Below are 22,844 nucleotides of genomic sequence, written 5' to 3' on the forward strand. Positions count from 1 at the left end.
AGGTGTCATTAGAGGAGGTTTTGGAACAAATTAGTAAATTAAACAGTAATAAGTCAGCAGGACCAGATGATAGTCACCCAAGAGTTCTGAAGGAACTCAAATATGAAATTGCAGAACTACTAACTGTGGGATGAAGAAAAGGAGTACTTGTGGTACCTTAGAGACTAACAAATTTATTTGAGCATAAACCTGTCATAACTGTGGTATGTAACCTATCGCTTAAATCAGCTTCTGTATCTGATAAGCAGAGGTTAATTAATGTAACATCAATTTTTTAAAAAGGGACGTGATCCTGGCGATTACAAACCTGTAAGCCTACCTTCAGTACGAAGCAAATTGGTTGAAACTATAGTAAAGAACAGTATTATCAGACATATTGATAAACTTGATATGCTGGGAAAGAATCAACATGGCTTTTGTAAAGGGAATCATGTCTCACAAATCTATTAAAATTCTTTGAGGGTGTCAACAAGCAGGGGGACAAAGGTGATCCAGTTGATATACTTGGACTTTGGATTTTTAGAAAGCCGTTGACAAGGTCCCTTGCCAATGGCTCTTAATCATAGAAGATTAGGGTTGGAAGAAACTTCAGGAAGTCATCTAATCCAATCCCCTGCTCAAAGCAGGACCAACCCCCAACTAAGTCATCCCAGCCAGGGCTTCGTCAAACCAGGCCTTAAAAACCTCTAAGGATGGAGATTACACCACTTCCCTAGGTAACCCATTCCAGGGCATCACCACCCTCCTTGTGAAATAGTTTTTCCTAATATCCAACCTAGACCTCCCCCACTGCAACTTGAGACCATTGCTCCTTGTTTTGTCATCTGCCACGACTGAGAACAGCCTAGCTCCATCCTCTTTGGAACCCCGCTTCAGAGAGTTGAAGGCAGCTATCAAATCCCGCCTCACTCTTCTTTTCTCCTCATAAGTCATGTGCTCCAGCCCCCTAATTATTTTCGTTGCCCTTTCCTGGACTCTCTCCAATTTGTCCACATCCTTTCTGTATTGGGGGGCTCAAAACTGGACGCAATACTCCAGATGTGGCCTCATCAGTGCCGAATAGAGGGGAATAATCACTTCCTTTGGTCTGCTGGCAGTGCTCCTACTAATGCAGCCCAATATCCTTTTAGCCTTCTTGGCAACAAGGGCACACTGTTGACTTATGTCCAGCTTCTCGTCCACTGTAATCCCCAGGTTTTAAGCAAAGTAAACTGTTATGCTATAAGAGGAAAGGTCCTTTCATGGATTAGCAACTGGTTAAAAGACAAGAAACAAAGGGTAGGAATAAATGGACAGTTTTTACAGTGGAGAGAGGTAAATAGTGAGGTTCCCCCAGGGATCTGTACTGGGACCAGTGCCGTTCAAAATGGTCATAAATAATCTGGAGAAGGGAGTGAACAGTAAAGTGGCGAAAGAGGATAAAAAAATTACCGAAGGTAACTGAGTTTTACAAAGGGCTATTGCTAAACTGGGTGACTGGTGACAAAATGGCAGATTAAATTAAAAATTGTTAATTGCAAAGGAATGCACAGTGGAAAAATAATCCCAGCTATACATACAAAATTATGGGGTCTAAATTAGCTGTTACCACTCAAGAAAGAGATCTTGGTGTCACCGTGGATAGTTCTCTGAAAACATCCGCTCAGTGTTTGGCAGCAGTCAAAAAAGCTAACAATGTTTGGAACCATTAGGAAAGGGATAGATAGTAAAACAGAAAATATAGTAATGCCACTATATACATCCCATGGAACGTCCACACCTTGAATAGTGTATGCAGTTCTAGTCCCCCCATCTTAAAAAGATATGTTGGAATTGGAAAAGATGCAGAGAAGGGCAATGAAATTGATTAAGGGCATGGCACAGCTTTCATATTAGGAGAGATTAAAAAGACTGGGACTGTTCATCTTAAAAAAGAGATGGCCTAGGGGAGATATGATAGAGGTCTATGAAATCATGAGTGGCATGGAGAAAGCGAATAGAGAAGTGTTTTTTACACCTTCATATAACATAAGAACTGGGGGTTTCAAAGTAGCAGCTGTGTTAGTCTATATCCGCAAAAAGAACAGGAATCCTTGTGGCACCTTAGAAACTAACAAATTTATTAGAGCATAAGCTTTCGTGGGCTACAGCCCATTTCATCGGATGCATAGAATGGAACATATATATATATATACCCACATACAGAGAACATGAAAAGGTGGAAGTAGCCATACCAACTGTAAGAGGCTGATTAATTAAGATGAGCTATTATTAGCAGGAGAAAAAAACTTTTGTAGTGATAATCAAGATGGCTCATTTAGACAGTTGACAAGAAGGTGTGAGTATACTTAACATGGGGAAATAGATTCAATATGTGTAATGACCCCACCACTCCCAGTCTCTTTCAAACCCAAGTTAATGGTATCTAGTTTGCATATTAATTCAAGTTCAGCAGTTTCTCGTTGGAGTCTGTTTTTGAAGCTTTTCTGTTGCAGAATTGCTACCTTTAAGTCTGTTACTGAGTGACCAGAGAGGTTGAAGTGTTCTCCTACCGGTTTTTGAATGTTATGATTCCTGATGTCAGATTTGTGTCCATTTATTCTTTTGCATAGAGACTGTCCGGTTTGGCCAATGTACATGGCAAACGGGCATTGCTGGCACATGATGGTATATATCGCAATGGTAGATGTGCAGGTGAACGAGCCCCTGATGGCGTGGCTAATGTGATTAGGTCCTATGATGGTATCACTTGAATAAATATGTGAACAGAGTTGGCATCGGGCTTTGTTGCAAGGATAGGTTCCTGGGTAGTGTTTTTGTTGTGTGGTTGCTGGAGAGTATTTGCCTCAGGTTCGGGGGCTGTCTGTAAGCAAGGAATGGTCTGTCTCCCTAGGGGTCATCCGATGAAATTGATAGGCATCAGTTTTAAAACAAAAGAAAATACTTGTTCACATAACACAGAGTCAACCTGTGGAACTTGTTGCCATGTGAGATTGTGAAGGCCAAAAGTATAACTGGGTTCAAAAAAGAATTAGATAAATTCGTGGAGCATCAGCCTGTCAGTGGGTATTAGCAAGATGATCAGGGATGCAACTCCATGCTCTGGGTGACCCTGAGCCTCTGACTGCCAGAAGCTGGACTTGGACGACAGGGATGGATCACTCAAAATCTTCCTGTTCTGTTGCCTCTGGAGCCTCTGGTACTGGCCATTGCCAGAGACAGGATACTGGGCTAGCTGGACCATTGATCTGATCCAGTAAGGCTGTTCTTATGATACTGTATGTTCAGAGAACATCTTCGGTTGACTTCAGGTGCCAATGAGAGTGCTCAGCACTTCTGTATATCAGACCCTTCGGTTTCAATAAGGGCACCTGCTGACTGGCCCTTCCCAGGCTCAAAACGAGGAACACACAGTTCGTAACCACATATGAAAAGTTTGGCTTGTGAAATAATTGAAAATTCAGTAGTTTTGTGACTGAAGTAGCCGGTCAGCCTTCAAGAGTTATCCTATTTAGCTATGTAAAATGATTTTTATAAATATGGTTGATGAAGTGTTACTAGGACGACAATTGCATGTCTGAATGGCTGCACAAAAACATCAGTATCACAAACTGCTTGCACTGTTTTTGCTATGTGTACTGGAATTAGTTTGCATTTTTCCTTCCTAAATGTTCAGCTTTATATAAATACCTGCTGCTGTTTCAAACCGATTGTGTCTATGGCAAGTGAAATTAAAACATACTGCCTTTGGAAGTAGAAAATGTTCTGGCAGGATATTTAATTATTGTGGAAGTAAGTACTCATTACTTTTGAGAGCTGACTGCAGAAAGTACTAGTTTTCCTAGAAGCACTAGAACCCTTGATTCATAGACAATACTGCATTGTCAACATGGTGCTGGTTCAGCAGCATCTTTCCACAGATATTTGGCAAGTATTTAAAGGCCACATTTTGTGTAATTGGTTTAGTCTTTGAAAATGATCTACTTCTTTTTGTTAAAGGATGTACACAGCAGTACAGGATTTTATGCTGACATTCTTATGCCTTTGTCTTCTACCAATCGGGGCATATTTGTATAACTTTTTGTAGCTCCTCAAAGAGTAACATAATGCTTTGTTATCAGTTTTGGTGCTGAGGAGTGTAGAAGAGCATTTCTTTCAATAGCCTTGTGAAGCTGGAATATAGGGGAGCTGTGATATTCGCAGTATTTTGTCAGCAAGTGAAACATTTCCATATCTGGGTATGCAAAAGTGCGTGTGCACACGTTCACTTTGTGTGTACGTAACAAGTGGGAAAGTGGGGTTGAGGGGATGCTACATATTTTCCAAAATATTTAGCTTTTGTGCAAATAGGATTGGGGGGAGGGGAGCATAGGATAAGTGTTACTGAAGTAAGTTATGCCTACTGTAGAAACCTTTTCGAATCTTTTTCTCGTTAGCTTTCTGCAGTTTTGTTATTAGCAGAGTATAAATAATTGTGAAATAGTAACAAAGTGGAACAGTGGATATTGATTTCTAATTACTCACAAGGGTGGTTGACATCTAAACATTAGTCTTGCTTACAAACCTTAAAAGAATTGTATTTTTCTAACTCAGTCTACAGAATGTGTAATAAATCAGTGATTTTTACAGTATGTGTGCGCTTTATTGTGGAGCATACCTGTCACACTGAAGTATTTTATGACCTAGTTAGGTTTCTTGGAATACTGTGCGTGGGCTTAGGGCTGTCGCCGGGGACAGACTGCTCTCTGCTTTGTTTTGTAATATTCTCTGCCAGCCAACCTATAAAACAGCACTGACCTATTCAGTAGGTGTGCTTTGTACACAAATGTTGCATCCAAAAGTAATGTCTTTCTATATGCAAATCAATAGGTACAGTACATGAAAATTCCACCACTCTACATTTTTGATACAGTGTAGGAGGGTTTAAAAATGGAGTGTTTGTTTTACATATAACTTTAGTGTAGTAATTTATTTAATACATTTGGTTGCGGGATAATGCGTTTACATAAAATTACTAATACTTTTGTCTCCCTGTTTCTCTGTTCTAGGCATAAAATCATTGGATTATAATAACTCTGAAGTTTTTGGAACTCAAGTGATGTTAAAACAATTTAGGCCTATTGGAATATGGCCACCTGTTAAAATGCAAAAGCTAAAGGAGCTATTACATATCAAAACTTATTGAAGACCTGAATTTCCTGGATATCTGTCATTTAACTGCTTCCTTAAATGACCATGTTTGGGATCTCATGCAACCAGTGTATATTTTGGAGACTATTCTCCAAAAGGGAATTGTGCATTTAAAAAGCAGAGATGACTATGTCTTCTTTTGGAACTTACTAAAGCTAAACATATTTACAAATCATGACCAGCTTGAAGCGGTCCCAGACTGAAAGAGCTGTTGCCACTGGGGTAGCAGTTGGAACAGATGGAGGTTCTAAAGTTCACTCAGATGACTTTTACATGAGGCGCTTTAGGTCACAGAATGGCAGCTTAGGATCTGCAGTCATGGCTCCAGTGGGGCCTCCACGCAGTGACGGTTCCCACCACCTTACCTCTACTCCTGGTGTTCCCAAAATGGGAGTTAGGGCCAGGATTGCTGATTGGCCCCCAAGGAAGGAAAATGTCAAAGAAACTAGCAGATCAAGTCAAGAAAATGAAACATCAAGTTGCCTTGATAGTATGTCCTCTAAAAGCAGTCCTGGGAGTCAGGGGAGCTCTGTTAACCTGAATGCTAGTGACTCTGTCATGTTAAAGAGTATCCAGAACACTCTTAAAAACAAAACAAGACAATCTGAGAATCTAGATTCTAGGTTTCTTACACCTGATGGTTACCCCAGTTCCCCTAGGAAAGCCCTTCGCAGAATAAGACAACGCAGTAACAGTGACATTACCCTAAGTGAACTTGATGTGGATAGCTTTGATGAATGTATTTCACCCACTTTTAAATCTGGGCCATCACTGCACAGGGAATATGGCAGCACATCCTCAATAGATAAGCAGGGAACTTCAGGGGACAGTTTTTTTGATTTATTAAAGGGTTATAAAGATGAGAAGTCTGATCAGAGAAGCCCAGCTCCAGCCAAACTCAGTGAACTTCTGATAGCCAGTGGAAGCAAGGGTTCAGGATTCTCTTTGGATGTGATAGATGGGCCTATCACTCAGAGAGAGAATCTCAGACTCTTTAAGGAGAGGGAGAAACCACTTAAAAGGCGCTCAAAATCAGAGACTGGAGATTCTTCTATTTTTCGTAAGTTGCGTAATGCCAAAGGTGAAGGGGAACTCACAAAGTCTTCAGACCTTGAAGATAACAGGTCAGAAGACAGTGTCAGGCCTTGGACTTGTCCAAAATGCTTTGCCCATTATGATGTTCAGAGTATATTATTTGATTTAAATGAAGCAGCAATCAATAGACATAATGTTATTAAAAGAAGAAACACTACAACAGGAGCTTCTGCTGCAGCAGCAGCATCATTAGTTTCTGGGCCCTTGTCCCATTCTGCAAGTTTCAATTCTCCTATGGGCAGCACTGAAGACCTGAATTCAAAAGGAAATCTCAATATGGACCAGGGGGATGATAAAAGCAATGAACTTGTGATGAGTTGTCCTTATTTTCGTAATGAGATTGGTGGGGAAGGAGAACGGAAGATCAGCCTGTACAAATCTAATTCAGGTTCCTTCAGTGGATGCGAAAGTGCCTCTTTTGAGTCTACTCTTAGCTCCCATTGCACAAATGCAGGAGTGGCAGTACTTGAAGTCCCCAAGGAAAATCTGATGTTACATTTAGATAGAGTGAAGAGATACATCGTTGAACATGTGGACCTTGGTGCATACTATTATCGGAAATTCTTCTATCAGAAGGGTAAGTAACCTTTTTTTCCTACAATATATCAGTATTTTTCTGTGACTCCAAATAGGAAATTATTTTGGCATGTAATAATTCATGCAAATCTTACTATGGAGTGCTGTATTCCTCTGACATTTTAATAACTTAGAAGTAAGTTTACCCTTAATAAAAAAAACAAACATATATCTTGATTCAGAGTAAAAAACCCCAAAACATTTAAACCAAGTTAAAAGGCAACAATTTTGATTTATGTGCATGTTATCTTGCATTACAATTATCACTCTAGGAAGAGAATTCTTATTCACATAATTCTACAAAAATTTCAGTATTTTTGAATAGCAGCAGATTCTTTCTTAGATAGCAACTATCTTAAAAAACAGCAGTAAGAATCAATCTTTTTGTCAGCTAGCTTTCCATTTTTTTTCCAGGGGATGGAGATATATAAGCCCCTCTACCTCTCCTCTTGTTCCTCTCGCTGCTGGCTATGTTCAGGAAGGACCAGCTAGAAGAACAGTCAGTGGCAGCAGTGGGTGGCCAGCTGGTAGCCTTGGTGCCACAAGCAAAGCTTATAAGGAAAGTGTGGCCATCTCTATGAAGGCCAGCCTGTGGCTTCAGTCCGACTGAAAGTAATGAGAGATGGTGGCCATTTTGAGTAAGTTCAGAAGATGAGCCACCTAAAAATTGTAGGACTCAAGGTCATAGCATGAGAATTCATAACTTTGGAATGTTTATGCCATGGGATTGCCGCTTATCAAAGTGTTTGGGTCACTGCATCTTGGCTCTGTGTTTCAAAGTGCATGGTGGATACATAACAGTACTATACATGTCCTGAGACGGGCTATTTTTGCCATAGTAAGGTCCAGTTCAATATATGATAATTTCAGAAGAAACTTGCAAGAGTTATGCTGTTTGTGGCTGTCATTCTCAATATGACAGTATGAGCTTTGGCCCCCTACTTATGTCTTCGCCAGCTGTTGGCAATGAGTTTATCATGGTATTTTGTAGTCCCCTATGTACAGTTACGGCTTCTACAAAGCTGCTTCCCATCTGTTTGAATTAGGTCCAAACTAATTCTTGGTGTAGTTTACTCTATCCCAGTGAGTGAATGTTAATTGGCATCACTGTAGTAAGTGTCAGAAAGACTTAGAGGCTTGGTATACAGAACTTGAAGACAGACAAGTTTAGAAGACAGAGAGATGGAGATGTTTCAGTTTTGAAAATGCTTCTTTTTCAAGTGAACATGTCACTTGCTGACCATGTAAACATACAGAGACTTATATTAGCACTAACTCATATTTGCCAAGTTGTGTAGCTCCACATGTGGCATCATACACACAAAATGTAATGAGCTAATTTGCATATTTGCAAATAATTTGCATGCAGTAATAAATTTCAGCTTCTGTTCAATACACCCTGCCCCAAGCAGTGGCATGGTTAGGACATGAAGTGATACAAAACTTGGTATCTGTGTCACTTCCCTGGTGCCTTCTATTCACGGTCTCAATGGGCTATACAAAACATGAGGGATGAAACACCTCGCAGAAGGCCCAGCTGTCTGGTTTGGAAGCTGTGCAGGAAACTGTGAAGAGAAAAGAGAATGTGTGGGGGTGTAGGAGAGGGATTAAGGTTGGGTGCAAGGGAATGTGGGATACAGTGGAAAAGAGAGGGATACAAGGAGGGAGAGGGTCAGCAGATATGTAAGGGAATGTGGATTAAGGATGGAGACTGTAGGGAGCACAATGGAATTTGAGGAGCAGGAGGGAGACTGGGAGCAGGAAAATACAGCAAAAGGTATAGGACTGGAGGTTAGAACACCATAGAAGAAAACTGTGAGTGTGGTAAGGACAGAGGTAGAAACAGTTGAGAGGATGTGTGGTAACACAGGGGACTGATTGAGGAGGTAACTGTAGAGGGTGAGAATGCCAACTCTCCCACAAAGCGGGTTGGGAGAGGAGGTAAATGAAGTTCCCCTCCAGGTAGCTAAGGGCAGAGCCTGGCCTTTTTGTGTGTGCATGTAACAACATGTAAGCTTAGATTCTGAAAGTGAAATGATCACACACAAATAGAGGGTGGAAGAGTAACTTGCTCTTAAGACTTAAGAATTTTTTTTTTAAGGCTGAACAAAAACACACAGTTGCACTCCTTTTTTGTAGTCATGATGAAAAACAATTGTGAAGGAGAAAAGGAAGTACCCAACCTCCAGCAGAGGAAAAAAAGTTGCAATTAGAGTGTGTCCCATTTCCCATGCAGCACTAGATAAACAATTTGTGGGATGCCTGAAAGTGTTCAGAGCTGGCTGTAATAGGTTTCTGTGATATTATGTCAGGTGCAGGCAGATCCCTCAATATAGGTAATCTTGTGTTGATATACAGTTGGCTTGTGTATCTGATCAGATGGAGTCTATTATAGTCTAAAACGTTAAAGAAGCCATGAGCAAAGTTTTTACTGGGAAAACTAAATAAATCAGATGATGTGAAAATATCTACATATTTTTAATTGCCAAACTCTGAAACCTGAGGGTGAGGAAAGAGAGTGAGATCAGAGCCCGAACTCCAATCTGAGCTGCAATGTGAAAGCATCACATCCACACAGTTATTTTTAGCACTCTTGCATTTGCTCCTCTACCACAAGTCTGTGGATGTTGGCTGGAGGGCTTGCTCCCAGATGCTGTGTAGACATACCCTTGTAGGACATATGCATTTTAGTTGCTGTACAAAAAATAAACGATAGATTAATTTTAGCTAATCTGCTATGAGGTTAAACTTGCTGTTCTATGAAAAAGCTTGTGAGAATTACAAATTTATCCAAGTTTGTAATTAATTTTTGAATAAAGAACTTCCAAGTATTCCATAAATTGTGTACAGTCTACACATACTACTACAGTCAAAGTTTTGTTTTATATTACTTTGAAAGTAAATGTAAATTCTCTAATGAGTTTAATTTAAACCAGGAAATTCTAGAGAATTCTGAAAATCATAGGAGACATTTCCCCCCCATTGAATCTTTTATTTTTAATTGAAAGAATGAAGTTCCAGCCTGAAGTTCAAATAAGTCCTGTGTTGCTTTTATGGTAGGCCCTGTAATCTTCTGTTATTCTATGTATTCCATAAATACTTACAATATTATGATGTAATAGGACTTGTTGCCTTGAGAAATACTTGTGTTTATAATTTACTGAGTGTTTCTCTAAACTCAACCTGCCAGGCAGTCTAGATTTGAATTTACCTAGTCACTGAAGATAGGTTTCCATTTAACTGTATGACATACTACATTAGTGGCAGCTCTTCTCTCACCTCCCAACTTCAATCCCCATGAAAAACAGTCCAAGAATTATAAATAGTAAAGAGGTCTCCTAACCCAACTTCTGAATGCTTGTGCTTAAGTTTTCAGGTCTATGTTTTGTTGGACTACATTTTTTTGTGTACTAGAAAATTTGGATTTGTGCATACGAATTGAGTAATTTACAGGTGTAAAATAAGAATTAATTCATTTTACCTGTCACTCAGCAAATAAGTGATTGTTCCTTCTGCCATATTTTCCACCACTTTGTCCAGTCCAATTTTAAACTCAATTAAGACTTTATTTTCTTTTGGGGTACTACTCCGTAGTCTCACTGTTATAAAATGTTTCTTGATATTCATCCTAAATTTTCTGCTACTTAATTTTGTCCGTACATTAATTTTATGACTTTTTTCTTACTTACTTCTCAAATAATACTTCTCTTTGATTTTTATACCCTTCAAATACTTGTCAAGGTTTATTGTATTGCCCCTGAACTGTCATTTGTCAAACTATAAGTTAGTCTACAAAGAAAGTCAAGTATAGTCTATACTTCTTTTTATAGTATAATCAACACTGTCATTTCAGATTTAAATATGTAGTTCTGAGTTTTTTGCATCCATTAATTTGCTTTCCATACTTTTACTTTTAATGCATTGGGTCAAATGTATTGATTGATTTAGTGTGAGTGAAACCTACCCCTTTGCAAAGGATCAGCATAAGGGGCAAACACATGTTAAGTCCCATTTCACCCCTGTTTTGAGTACAGGCACAAAGACAAATTTCACCCTACAAATATAGATAGATCTCATTGGTGAATTGATGGCTAAGGGTGAAATTTTGGCTTCAGTGAAGTCAATGACAAACTCCCATTAATTTCATTGGGTCCAGAATTTCACACTTAATAAATTATCTGAATGCAAAATGTTTCTGTGAGAGCTGTAACATGAATTTTTCCTTTATTTTTATTTTTATACCCAAGAACACTGGAACTATTTTGGGGTAGATGAGAGCCTGGGTCCAGTAGCTGTGAGCATTAGAAGAGAAAAACCAGATGAAATAAAAGAAAATGGACCTCTGTATAACTACCGCATCATTTTCAGAACCAGTGAGGTAAGCAAAGTATGAGTGGAATAAGAGGGGAAGAAACTAGTAATGAACAGGCAAAGCCAGATAGTATGTGGTGAAATCATAGATCCAGGTAGTTGTTGTATTGAAGATATTGGAAACCAGAAGGAAGCCTGTTTGTTGCTCATCATGATACATTTTTGTCTTCCACATGTAAATATGCTACAGTAATCTCCTTACCAAGAACCATAATAAATTATATTTTATAGAATAAAGATAAATATATCACAAAGTGAACTATACAGTAGCATCCCACAAATAAACAGTATATTTGAGCAAATCACTTTGGTTAGGGCTTGAAAAATTTACTGGACATCATGGTGAGAGGCAAGTAAGAGAGTATGGAACATTCCACACCCTAACACTTTAGGTGGCAGTGCATTGGTCTCAGAAGCCTATTGTATTTTTAACAGCTAACTAGTGTACATGTGGAGGGGAGGTGGGGTAAGCAGATGGGGACAGTGTACAGAATTAGCCTTCTTTTCAGGTGCTGAGTCTGGGCTTTATTGTTGGTCCCATCTTTCCTGGATAGTAGATGTTTGATAGATTGGACGCTTTCCCAGAGATTCTTCTTTCTTTTCATTCCCTCCCTTCCTCCCTCCCTCTCAGCTGCTGCAAGAACAGTGTTTCTTTTCCTCTTTGCTTTTTTTCTAGCAGAACGAAACGATGGATATTCCACTCATCCTTCCTTTCAAACTGGGAAATTTCATTCTCTTCCTTTTCTTTTTCCTCTCACATTCAGATTACATCTCCACCATTGTTGCTGTTTATGGCACATTTATTTTAAGAGTGGCTATCTTCATTGCTGCAGTTCTTATCCTTTAGCTGGAGTGAAGATGACCAGACTCTTTGTCAATCTCAATCTCTGCTCTGTAAATTTAAGCAACAGAAACTACTAATCTTCAGCTGCTTCTAAGAATGCTGTCTCTGCTGGGGGAGTGAGGAGGTATGGTCTGTACTTACGCAGGTGTTGGTTTCATCATTTCTTCCTCCTATTGGTAGATTTCTAGAGCAGCAAAATGAAATCTGAAACCACTGGTTAGTGCCAGTCCTTTTGTTCAAACTGCTGGGGCAGCAGAAGTGAAACTGACCATTCTCTTGTAAATTACACTTTGTTACAACAAAGGGATTGTTTCACTCTTGGGAGAATTTTGTCAGTGGCAAATAGGGGAAGATGCTTTTTTAAAGCTGTCTTATGTCTGAAGATGTGTGTTCCATTTGTTGTTGAGTTTTATTATAAAAAGGCACACACAATTGTTTGGCACACCCAAGGGTACGGCACAGGTTGTAAAAGCAATTACAGATTTTCAGGCTGTTGCTTTCTGTGTAGCTTGCTAACTTTAACTTACTTGACATTTACACTCATCTTATAAAGCTATTGAAACTTTCCTTCTCACCATTAATTTCAATTAACGTTATATGTAAGGTAACTATGATGTAACTTTCTTCTCCAAGAACATTCAAATGGACACATTGCTTAGTTTATCTCGTCTGAAGTATTCAGTTCAAATGCAGTTCAGTGTACAACTAGGACTTTTGTTTCCTATTTAAAGCTCAAACTCTGATAAATAAAGATTAGCGTTCACCTTGCAGACCACCTCAGGCTAAACTTAAAGTACCACTGGCAAAAGTTGTGGGTTTTTTTGTCTCTTATATCTAATTTACACTTAGGGATTTTTTTTAATCTTATTTTATTAGTTTATGCAAGACATCCCATATCTTGCAACAGAATAGTAGTCCTTTTGGATGAGTAAATAAGATAATGGAAGGATGCGTGTAAAAAAAATAGAATTACTGTGTTTTCCGTACTAAACTAAAATAAAGTTTGCATAGACTTATGACTGGATAAATAATTAGGTAAATGAGTTTTTTAACTCTATTGCTGGTTTAAATTTAGTCCAGCTTTGTCGTAACCATAAATTACTTTGTAATAGCTTTTGCATATTCTTCCTTCAAGTCTGTAAGTAGTGTTTTGAGAATCGAGATGGGTAAGCTTGCAAGTATTCTCACCTTAGCATCCCAACCTCGGCTTCAGTGAATCATAAAACATCAAAATGCAGAACTGGAAAGGACCTTGATAGGTCATCTAGTCCAGTCCCCTGCACTGAGGCAGGACTAAGTATTATCTAGACCATCCATGACAGGTGTTTGTCTACTCTGTTTTTATAAACCTCTAATGACAAAGATTCCACAACTTCCATAGGTAATTTGTTCCTGTGCTTAATTTGCCCTTACAGTTAGGAAGTTTTTCCTACTGTCCTACCTAAATCTCCCTTGCTGCAGTTTAAACTAGGGCTGTCAAGTGGTTAAAAAATTAATTGCAATTAATCATGCTGTTAAACAATAATAGAATACTATTTATTTAAATATTTGTGGATGTTTTCTACATTTTCAAATATATTAATTTCATTTACACCACAGAATACAAAGTGTACAGTGCTCACTTTATATTTATTTTTATTACAAATATTTTTCACTTTAAAAACCAAAAGAAATAGTACTGTATTTTTAAATTCAACCAATACAAGTACTATAGTGTAATTTCTTTATCATGCAAGTTGGACTTACAAATGTAGAATTATATACAAAAAAATCCTGCATTCAAAAAAAAAAAAAAAAAGTAAAACTTTAGAGCCTATAAATTTAATCAGTCCTACTTCTTGTTCAGCCAATCACTCAGACAAACAATTCTGTTTACATTTGCAGAAGATAATGCAATTGAAATATTTGAAAATGTAGAAGTACATCCAAAATATTTAATAAATTTCAATTGGTATTCTATTGTTTAACAGTGCGATTAATCACAATTAATTTTGAGTTAATCGCGTGAGTTAACTGCGATTAATCGACTGCCCTAGTTTAAACCCATTACTACTTGTCCTGTCTTCAGTGGATGAGAACAACCTTTTACATACTTGAAGACTGTTATCATGTCCCCCCTCAGTCTTCTCTTGTCCAGAATAAACAAACCCAGTTTTTTCAGTCTTTCCTCATAGGTCATGTTTTCTAGACCTTTAATTGTTTTTGTTGCTTTCCTTGACTTTTTCCAGTTTGTGCACATCTTTCCTGAAGCACGGTGCCCAGAACTGGACACAGTATTCAGCCTTATCAGTGCTGAGTAGAATGGAAGAATTACTTCTCGTGTCTTGCTTATAAAACTACTGCAAATATATCCCAGAATGAGTTTTTTACAACAGTTTTATACTGATGACTCATATTTAGTTTGTGATCTACTATGAGCCTCAGATCCTTTTCTGCAGCACTCCTTCCAAGGCTGTCATTTCCCATTTTGTATGTGTGCTATTGATTATTCCTTCCTAAGTGGAGTACTTTGCATTTGTCCTTATGGAATTTCATCTTATTTATTTCAGACCATTTCTACAGTTTTTCAAGATCATTTTGAATTCTAATCCTGTCCTCCAAAGTGCTTGCAATCCCTCCCAGCATGGTATCATGCACAAACTTTAAGTGTACTCTGTATGCCATTATCAAAATAATTTATGAAGATATTGAATAGAATCGGACTCAGGACTAATTCCTACGGGACCTCACTTCATATGCCCTTCCAGCTTGGCTGTGAACCATTGATAACTACTCTCTGAGTACAGTTTTCCCACTAGTTGTGCACTAACCTTATAGTACGTTTGGCTAGGCTATATTTCCCTAGTTTGCTTATGAGAATGTCGGGTGAGACAGTACTAACATCAAGATATATCACATCTACTGCTTCCTGCCTAGCCACAAAGCTTGTTACCCTGTGTAAAAAGGGATATTAGGTTGGTATAACATGATTTGTTCTTGACAAATTCATGTTGACTATTACTTATCACCTTATATCTTCCAGGTGCTTACAAACTGACTGACTGATTATTTGCTCCATTACCTTTCCAGGTACCAAAGTTAAGCTGACTGGTCTAAAATTTCCATGGTTGTCCATATTCTCCTTTTTATAGATAGATAGTATGTTCTCTTCAGCCAGGTATTTTATTAGACCCTGCTGACTTGAAGACATCTAACTTGCCTAAGTAATTCTTAGCTTGCTTTTTCCCTATTTTAGCCTCAGATCCTACCCAGTTTACCTAGATGTTTGCTATGATAGCTGTCCAGTCACTGCTAACCTTTTTGGTGAAAACAGAAAACAAAAAGGAATTTAACACTTTAGCCCTTGCTACATTTTCTGTTGTTGTCTTTTCCTCCTCGCTGAGTAATGGGCCTACTCTGTCCTGGGGTCTTCCCCTTGCTTCTAATGTATTTGTAAAATGTTTTCATGTTATCCTTTATGTCCCTAGCTAGTTTAATCTCGTTTTGTGCCTTGGGCTTTCTAATTTTGCCCCAACATGCTTGTGGTGTTTGTTTATAATCATCTTTTGGTTAAGCTAAGGTGGTCTGTTACCATGCCTCCTATCTTTCCTATGCATGGGGGTAGTTTCCTCTTATTCCAATATCTCTCTAAAAAACTGCCAACTCTTCGGAATGTTTCTGTCTTAGACTTGGTTCCCCTGGGATCTTACCTATCAATTCTCTGAGTTTCCTAAAGTCTGCCTTCTTTAAGTCCATTATGTTTGTTGTGCTGTTTTCATGTGCACTAACACAAGAAAGATCCAAATAGAAAGCGCGCACAAAACCCCCCCAAAAAGAAGAGGAGTACTTGTGGCACCTTAGAGACTAACCAATTTATTTGAGCATAAGCTTTCGTAGCTCACTTCATTGGAAAGCTTATGCTCAGATAAATTGGTTAGTCTCTAAGGTGCCACAAGTACTCCTTTTCTTTTTGCAAATACAGACTAACACGGCTGTTACTCTAAAACCCCCTCAGTAAATAAAGAAACAATTCTACATTTATAGTTTCTTTTTAAGTTACTGCCCTTTTCTAGTAAAGTATCATCACTAAATCCATATTTTCTACATTTTTATACTATATCAGATCAATACAATATCACAGTCTGAGTTTCATGTGAACATATGTCATAAAAATAAAGGGAAGGGTAAACCCCTTTGAAATCCCTCCTGGCCAGGGGAAAGCTCCTCTCACCTGTAAAGGGTTAAGAAGCTAAAGGTAACCTCGCTGGCACCTGACCAAAATGACCAATGAGGAGACAAGATACTTTCAAAAGCTGGGAGGAGGGAGAGAAACAAAGGGTCTGTGTCTGTCTGTATGCTGGGTCTTTGCCGGGGATAGACCAGGAATGGAGTCTTAGAACTTTTAGTAAGTAATCTAGCTAGGTATGTGTTAGATTATGATTTCTTTAAATGGCTGAGAAAAGAATTGTGCTGAATAGAATAACTATTTCTGTCTGTGTATCTTTTTTTGTAACTTAAGGTTTTGCCTAGAGGGGTTCTCTATGTTTTTGAATCTAATTACCCTGTAAGATATCTACCATCCTGATTTTACAGGGGGGATTTCTTTATTTCTATTTACTTCTATTTTTTATTAAAAGTCTTCTTGTAAAATACTGAATGCTTTTTCATTGTTCTCAGATCCAAGGGTTTGGGTCTGTGGTCACCTATGCAAATTGGTGAGGCTTTTTATCCAACATTTCCCAGGAAAAGGGGGGTGCAAGTGTTGGGAGGATTGTTCATTGTTCTTAAGATCCAAGGGTCTGGGTCTGTAGTCACCTAGGCAAATTGGTGAGGCTTTTTACCAAACCTTGTCCAGGAAGTGGGGTGCAAGGTTTTGGGAAGTATTTTGGGGGGAAGGACGCGTCCAAACAGCTCTTCCCCAGTAACCAGTATTAGTTTGGTGGTGGTAGCGGCCAGTCCAAGGACAACGGGTGGAATATTTTGTACCTTGGGGAAGTTTTGACCTAAGCTGGTAAAGATAAGCTTAGGAGGTTTTTCATGCAGGTCCTCACATCTGTACCCTAGAGTTCAGAGTGGGGGAGGAACCTTGACAACATATAAATCCCATTACATGTTCCCAAATGTAAGCAGCACACACACAAAAAACATTCTCTAAGAACTGTTGTGGATTTGGTTGATTGGTTTTTTTTTTAAGTTGACTCTAATGCTGGGAAAAAGTGCTGGGTTAACAGCTCTGGAGACTGAAGTTCTGTATTTATTTACAGAATGGGTGTGCAGGATGCGCTGCCCCACTTTGCCTAGCCAATATACCTCAGTCCGAACTGGAGGGATCACCTCTAGGCATGAGAGAGGGATTTATTCTCTTCTCTTTCAATCTGTCATAGAATCTTCTATGAATTACAATGAATGGTATCAATTAGTACCATCTGTTGGTGATTTTTTGACTTGAACGCTGTTAAATATAAATTGGACTAGGTCGACCAAACCACTTCACATAGTGTAGGTCATTGAATTGAGAAATACTATACTTTAAACACACAAGTACAAATGGACTCCTGTTATAATTAACTATTGTAAAATAATGGCACACTAAAGATCATTAATGTGTTCATCTATAGGTCTCAATTTAAAGGAGAAATATATTTCTTCACACATAGAAATAACTGGCTTCCAATAAATCAATCAAATAAAATACATTAATAATCTAAATTGCTTTATAAGCTACATGTAAATCTGACTAGATTGTTGCAACTTGATTGGCCAATATACTGAGCATTAATTTTGTGACAGAGTCCAATGAAATCCAAACTCATAGCATACTACATGTATAGTGGCACCCAACACACAATATGGAGGACAAATAGCAAAATAAAACCCTAACTAGGCAGTATTTTTGAATTATTTTTCTATATAAAAGATTTGGCTTATAACAGCAACTATTTTGGGACATAGCACTTCTGGGATATTTAATGATTGCCTGGGGTTAATACCTGAAGTGCATAACTCTTACTGGTTGGCTATTAATCCTCAGGAAATTCCCTCTACCTTTGTTGCTTAAACTCAGGGCTTGTCTACACTGAACACTCCAGAAAGGTAAGGCGAATCAAGTAAAGATGTAAAGTCAATGTGCATAAATTAAATTGTGTTAACTTCTCTTCCCTCTTCCTCTGCCCTACTCCCATCCCTTTGCTTTCTTCAGGACTAAAGTGGCCTAAAATACCTGTAACTTAATCCTCCTCCTCCTCTTTAATTTACACACATTGGTTTCGTAACTTTAGTTGTGTTCCCTTCATGTTCCTGTGTAGACATGTCCTCAGATTCCTTCTGAAGTGAAGCTGTTGAGGGGAAGGAGGGAGGAGAAGATGCTTATGTTTTGGTGCTTTGCTTCATTCATAACAAAAACCTATGTCTGTTCTAAATTACTGTTTGCTTTAATATAATCTGGGTTTTATTTATAAACTGATATTTTGTTTGGAAATTTGTCAGTCATTTTTGTGTTTAAAAGAGAATTTTTTTTTTTTTTTGAATAAAAGACCTTCATGTAGATAGAGCTTATTTGTATACTCTCTCTCTAGATATATACACGCACACACTGTATATGCAGGAAAGTTTGCCCTCAAACATTTATGTGGGACATCTGATGAATATCATTCCCTTTTAGCCAACCTCATAGTTGGAATTTTCTGAAACTCATAAGCAGATGAAATTCTCATGTTTTGTAAAGTTCTTGCAGCTCTCACTAGGTCTGTCTCATTGAATATTTCATCTTTCAGGTTTATCTCAGTTCTCATTGCTTAATACTAAAGCCTTACAAGTCTGCTTTCTTCTCATGATGCTGGGGTCAATTTTAAATTTGACCTGCTACCTGGATTTTCACAAGAGAAATGTGAACTTCTGTGTCTCTCCCCTAAGTATTAATTTCATACAAAATGTGAGCCTCTGGAGACTGTTATAAAGCACTTGCAGTATCATGTCTAGTATTTGGTATAATTAATAACATTCTGCACATCTGTATCTATTTATACAACATGAGTTACTTAAATCTCTCAAATACTATTGAGAGTTGGACAGGTAGTATTGTTCTTGTTTACTCATAGGTACACTGGGATTCTGAAAGATTGACTTGCCCTCGATGTCACAGCAAGTCAGTGTCAAAATCAAGAATAGGCCCAGGAGTCCTGAGTCAGTTCTCTGCTCTTGCCAATAGTTGATACTTCCTCCCCAAATATGTCAAAATAATTTATTATTTCTGTGTTCTAGCTTCTGACTTTAAGAGGCTCTGTGCTGGAAGATGCTATCCCTTCAACTTCAAAGCATTGCACAGCCAGAGGACTTCCCTTAAAAGAAGTTCTTGAACATGTAGTTCCTGAGCTGAATATCCATTGCCTCAGATTGGCTTTCAACACTCCTAAAGTCACAGAGCAGCTTATGAAACTGGATGAACAAGGGGTAAGTCCCAAGTTAAAGAATAAGAAAGACTCTTCAGTGTTATAAAATTAAATTGGGAGACCTGCATTGAACTTCAAAATTATCTGTTCGTCTTGTATAGCAGCAGTTTACTTCAGTATTTTAGTTTAAATGGGCATTTGCACAATGTTGGAAGTTGAAATGACTGTCTTTTTCATCAAGTCTTCCAGTATTTTTGGAATTCTTAAAATTAAACTCACCATGTTGAATTGTTAAATGTTTACTGTTATGAGGTAAACAGTGACTGAAGGAAAAAATTCTGATTTTGCCTGCTAACTTTTTATTAGACATTACTCATGTAAAATCTGAATTCAAATTAATTTTCTTGCTAGTTGGGGATTTGTTTCATCACAATAGATCATAATTAAGACTTTGCATAGCTCAGTGAAATGAAAATTGTGCACGTGCATTCACTTACTCTCTCACACAGTTCTCTGGCCAAAGTGGAAGGGACATTGTCAAAGAAGATTAAACCTTAAAAATTAACTTTAATGGAAGTTGTTCCATTTAATCACTCTTATTTTAAGGATTCCAGCCCTCATTTTTTAAAAACTGCTCTTTTGGTGCTATTGTATTGAAAAGAGAAAAATCTGCCAAGGTACTGAATTCTTCACTGCTGTGCATTGTACTCAGTGCAATGCATGTTACTTCTGCAAGGGTTTTTTTCCTTAAACCAGAAGTAGAATGACAATTTTAAAAGGACATTTTCAAAACTGACTCTCTATGCTTTCTGCAGTTCTGATTAATAGAAGTCTTAAAGTGTTGATGGAGATCAGATATTGGCTCACTACTAATTTCCTGGAAAAACTTGCCTGTTGGGTGAGGTAATTAACATCAGATGATGGTTTGTTGAGCGTTGGCTGGTCTCTACCGTGTTTAGACTGGCCATCAGAAAATCTTTTGTGAGGGTGGCTTTCATCACTGCATTTCACTAACCAGAAGGTACATGTTTGCATATCTGACATGCACTTATCCTACAAGTTTGACTATGCAGAGGAAACACTCTTAAAGAACTACAGTCACTGGTAAACCACTTGTTTTATTTTTAAAGACTGTTGTCACTGCATATGCAGCCTAGAAGCCCATCTGTCCCTCTTCCTTCAAGTTCTACTCTCTTAATGATTCTGGGTTTAGCAGAAAGAGCTGATGCAGTTTTGGACTGCATGGTCTCCTCCTTTTGTTGCTGAAGTTTGGCCTTGCAAGGCACTGCTAGTCTAGTCCTCATGGAAATTGGCTTTCTAGTGGTTTCCTGAAACTCAGCAATGCCAGGGAGTTCATCACACAAGTGTGAACATATAGAGGTGAAACCATTCAAAGAGCCACAATTACTGTTAAATAACTTTTCTTTAATGGTTTTGGGTGGCTTTTCGAAGGTACAAAGCACAGTCAGGCCTCTCACTTTCATTGATTGCCAATGGGAGCTGAGGACTTAACACCTGTGCCTTTGAAAATTTCCCACTTTGTAGACTGCCAACCTAAAGACTAGCTTTTTGATTAATTTAGAACTTTAATGGTCCAGATGTGATTGGTGGGTGTCATATCCTTTGTCCTACAACATCTGTGTGGGTAGCTGTAAAAAAACAAACAAACAAAAAAACCATAGTAATTGGCAGTGCAACTAACACTTAAAAAGGAATGCCATGTAATGTAACTGTTAAGAATACAGAATATTATTTTATATAAGATATTAGTAAAATAAGCCAAATTATAATTTATTTACCTCTTGCATAGAAAAAAATTTGTAAAATGCATTGCAAAATAACTGTTTTAAGTAGAGAAGAGACAAGCCCAGAATCTTAACATCAAGGATTGTTTTTACTGATGTGAAACAAGTGGTACACATCCTTCTTCCACAAGGTGGTTTAAATTAATCTCATAGAATCGGTCATCTTATGTTGTGCATTGCAGATTGAATTTAAAAGGAACAATATGCCCTTTAGTTCTCTTGAGTTACGTGTGATATCAATCCATTTTGTACATTTCATTTTATTTTACTAAATAGTTGTTGATCCCTGCAAAAACTTTAAATTGTTGCAAAGAGATGTATTATTGCATAGGTTTCAGATGAATCTGATTTAGAATATGATACCAAGAGTTTGAGATCACCCCATGTTGATTTTGTTTCGTTTAAAAGGTAAATTCAAGGTCTTGTATAACCTTATTTAGAATCTTGAAATAAAATTTCTCTAGGGAAGAAAATACCATTAAGTTTGTTAAAAGGCATGATTGAAAAATGTAGACTTTCTTTTCTTTTAAAAATGCTTTTTGAAATCAAGGACATGAGGAATCAGGGATTTGGAAAAGGTTAGGAATTGGAGTAGGTCTTTTGAGGTCAGTACAGACAGTGAAATATGTTGACTTCTTGTGCTCCTGAAAAACTTACTGCTATATTTGTAAGACTTGATTCAGATATGTATTTGGGAGTTATATAGTTGAGCAGAGTAAAAATATTGCCCTTTCATGCCTAGGGGAATGTAGATAAAATAATTCCACTTCTAATCACAAAATTATCCACATATGGTGGAGATTATTTGTCTGCTTACCCGGGAACCCCTTCTGAAGACTGCAACTAACATGGGATTCTGAGTATTTTGATATGAATACTTTTGCAAAGGTAAAGCCAAGTGTTATTTCTGTAGAATATAAAACTACTTGTGTTGGGAGATAGTCATAGAAATGTAGTGCTGGAAGGGACCTCATGAGGTCACCTATTCCATTCCCGCACACGGAGGCAGGACCAAGTATTCCTTAAACCATCATTGAGAGGTGTTGTTCTTAAAAACCTCCAATGATGGATATGCCACAATCTCCCTTGGCAATTTATTCCAGTGCTTAACTATTCTTATAGTTAGAGATTTTTTCCTAATATCTAACCTAACTCAACTTTGCTGCAGATTAAGCTGATTACTATTTGTCTTACCTTCAGTGGACAGGAGGACAATTGGTCACTGTCCTCTTTGAGGCAGCCCTTAATGTATTATGAAGGCTATGATCAGGTAACCCCCACCCAGGCTTTTTTTCTCAAGACTAAATATGCCCAGTTTTTTTGTCTGTCCTCATTGGTCAGGTTTTCTGAACCTTTTATCATTTGTTGTTCTCATCTGGAGACTCTTGAATTTATCTACATCTTTCTTAGTGTTGCACCCAAAACTGAACACAATACGCTAGTTTAAGGCCTAACCAGTGTTGACGAGAGTGGAATAATTACCTCCTATGTCTTACATACGACATGCTGGTTAATACCCCAAGGTATTAGCCAGTTTTGTAACTGCATCACATTGGTGGCTCATGTTCAATTTGTGATCCACTAGAACCCCCATATCCCTTTCTGCAATACTGCTGC

General features: G+C 38.0%; 1 protein-coding gene across 5 annotated transcripts in view; it reads left to right on the forward strand.

Moving 5' to 3' along the window:
- The window catches only part of SIPA1L1 (signal induced proliferation associated 1 like 1), a 389,217-nt gene that overhangs the window by 254,894 nt on the left and 111,479 nt on the right, over positions 1-22,844 (forward strand). For all 5 annotated transcript variants that reach the window (XM_048852811.2, XM_048852810.2, XM_048852815.2 and 2 more), the window contains 3 exons: positions 5,028-6,841; positions 11,088-11,218; positions 19,295-19,483. In XM_048852811.2, the coding sequence (XP_048708768.1) occupies positions 5,344-6,841; positions 11,088-11,218; positions 19,295-19,483 (1,818 nt within the window). In that variant the 5' untranslated portion in view covers positions 5,028-5,343. The remainder of the gene's footprint in view (positions 1-5,027; positions 6,842-11,087; positions 11,219-19,294; positions 19,484-22,844) is intronic.

Source organism: Caretta caretta, chromosome 6, assembly GCF_965140235.1.
Source record: "Caretta caretta isolate rCarCar2 chromosome 6, rCarCar1.hap1, whole genome shotgun sequence".
Taxonomy (NCBI): Eukaryota; Metazoa; Chordata; order Testudines; family Cheloniidae; genus Caretta; species Caretta caretta.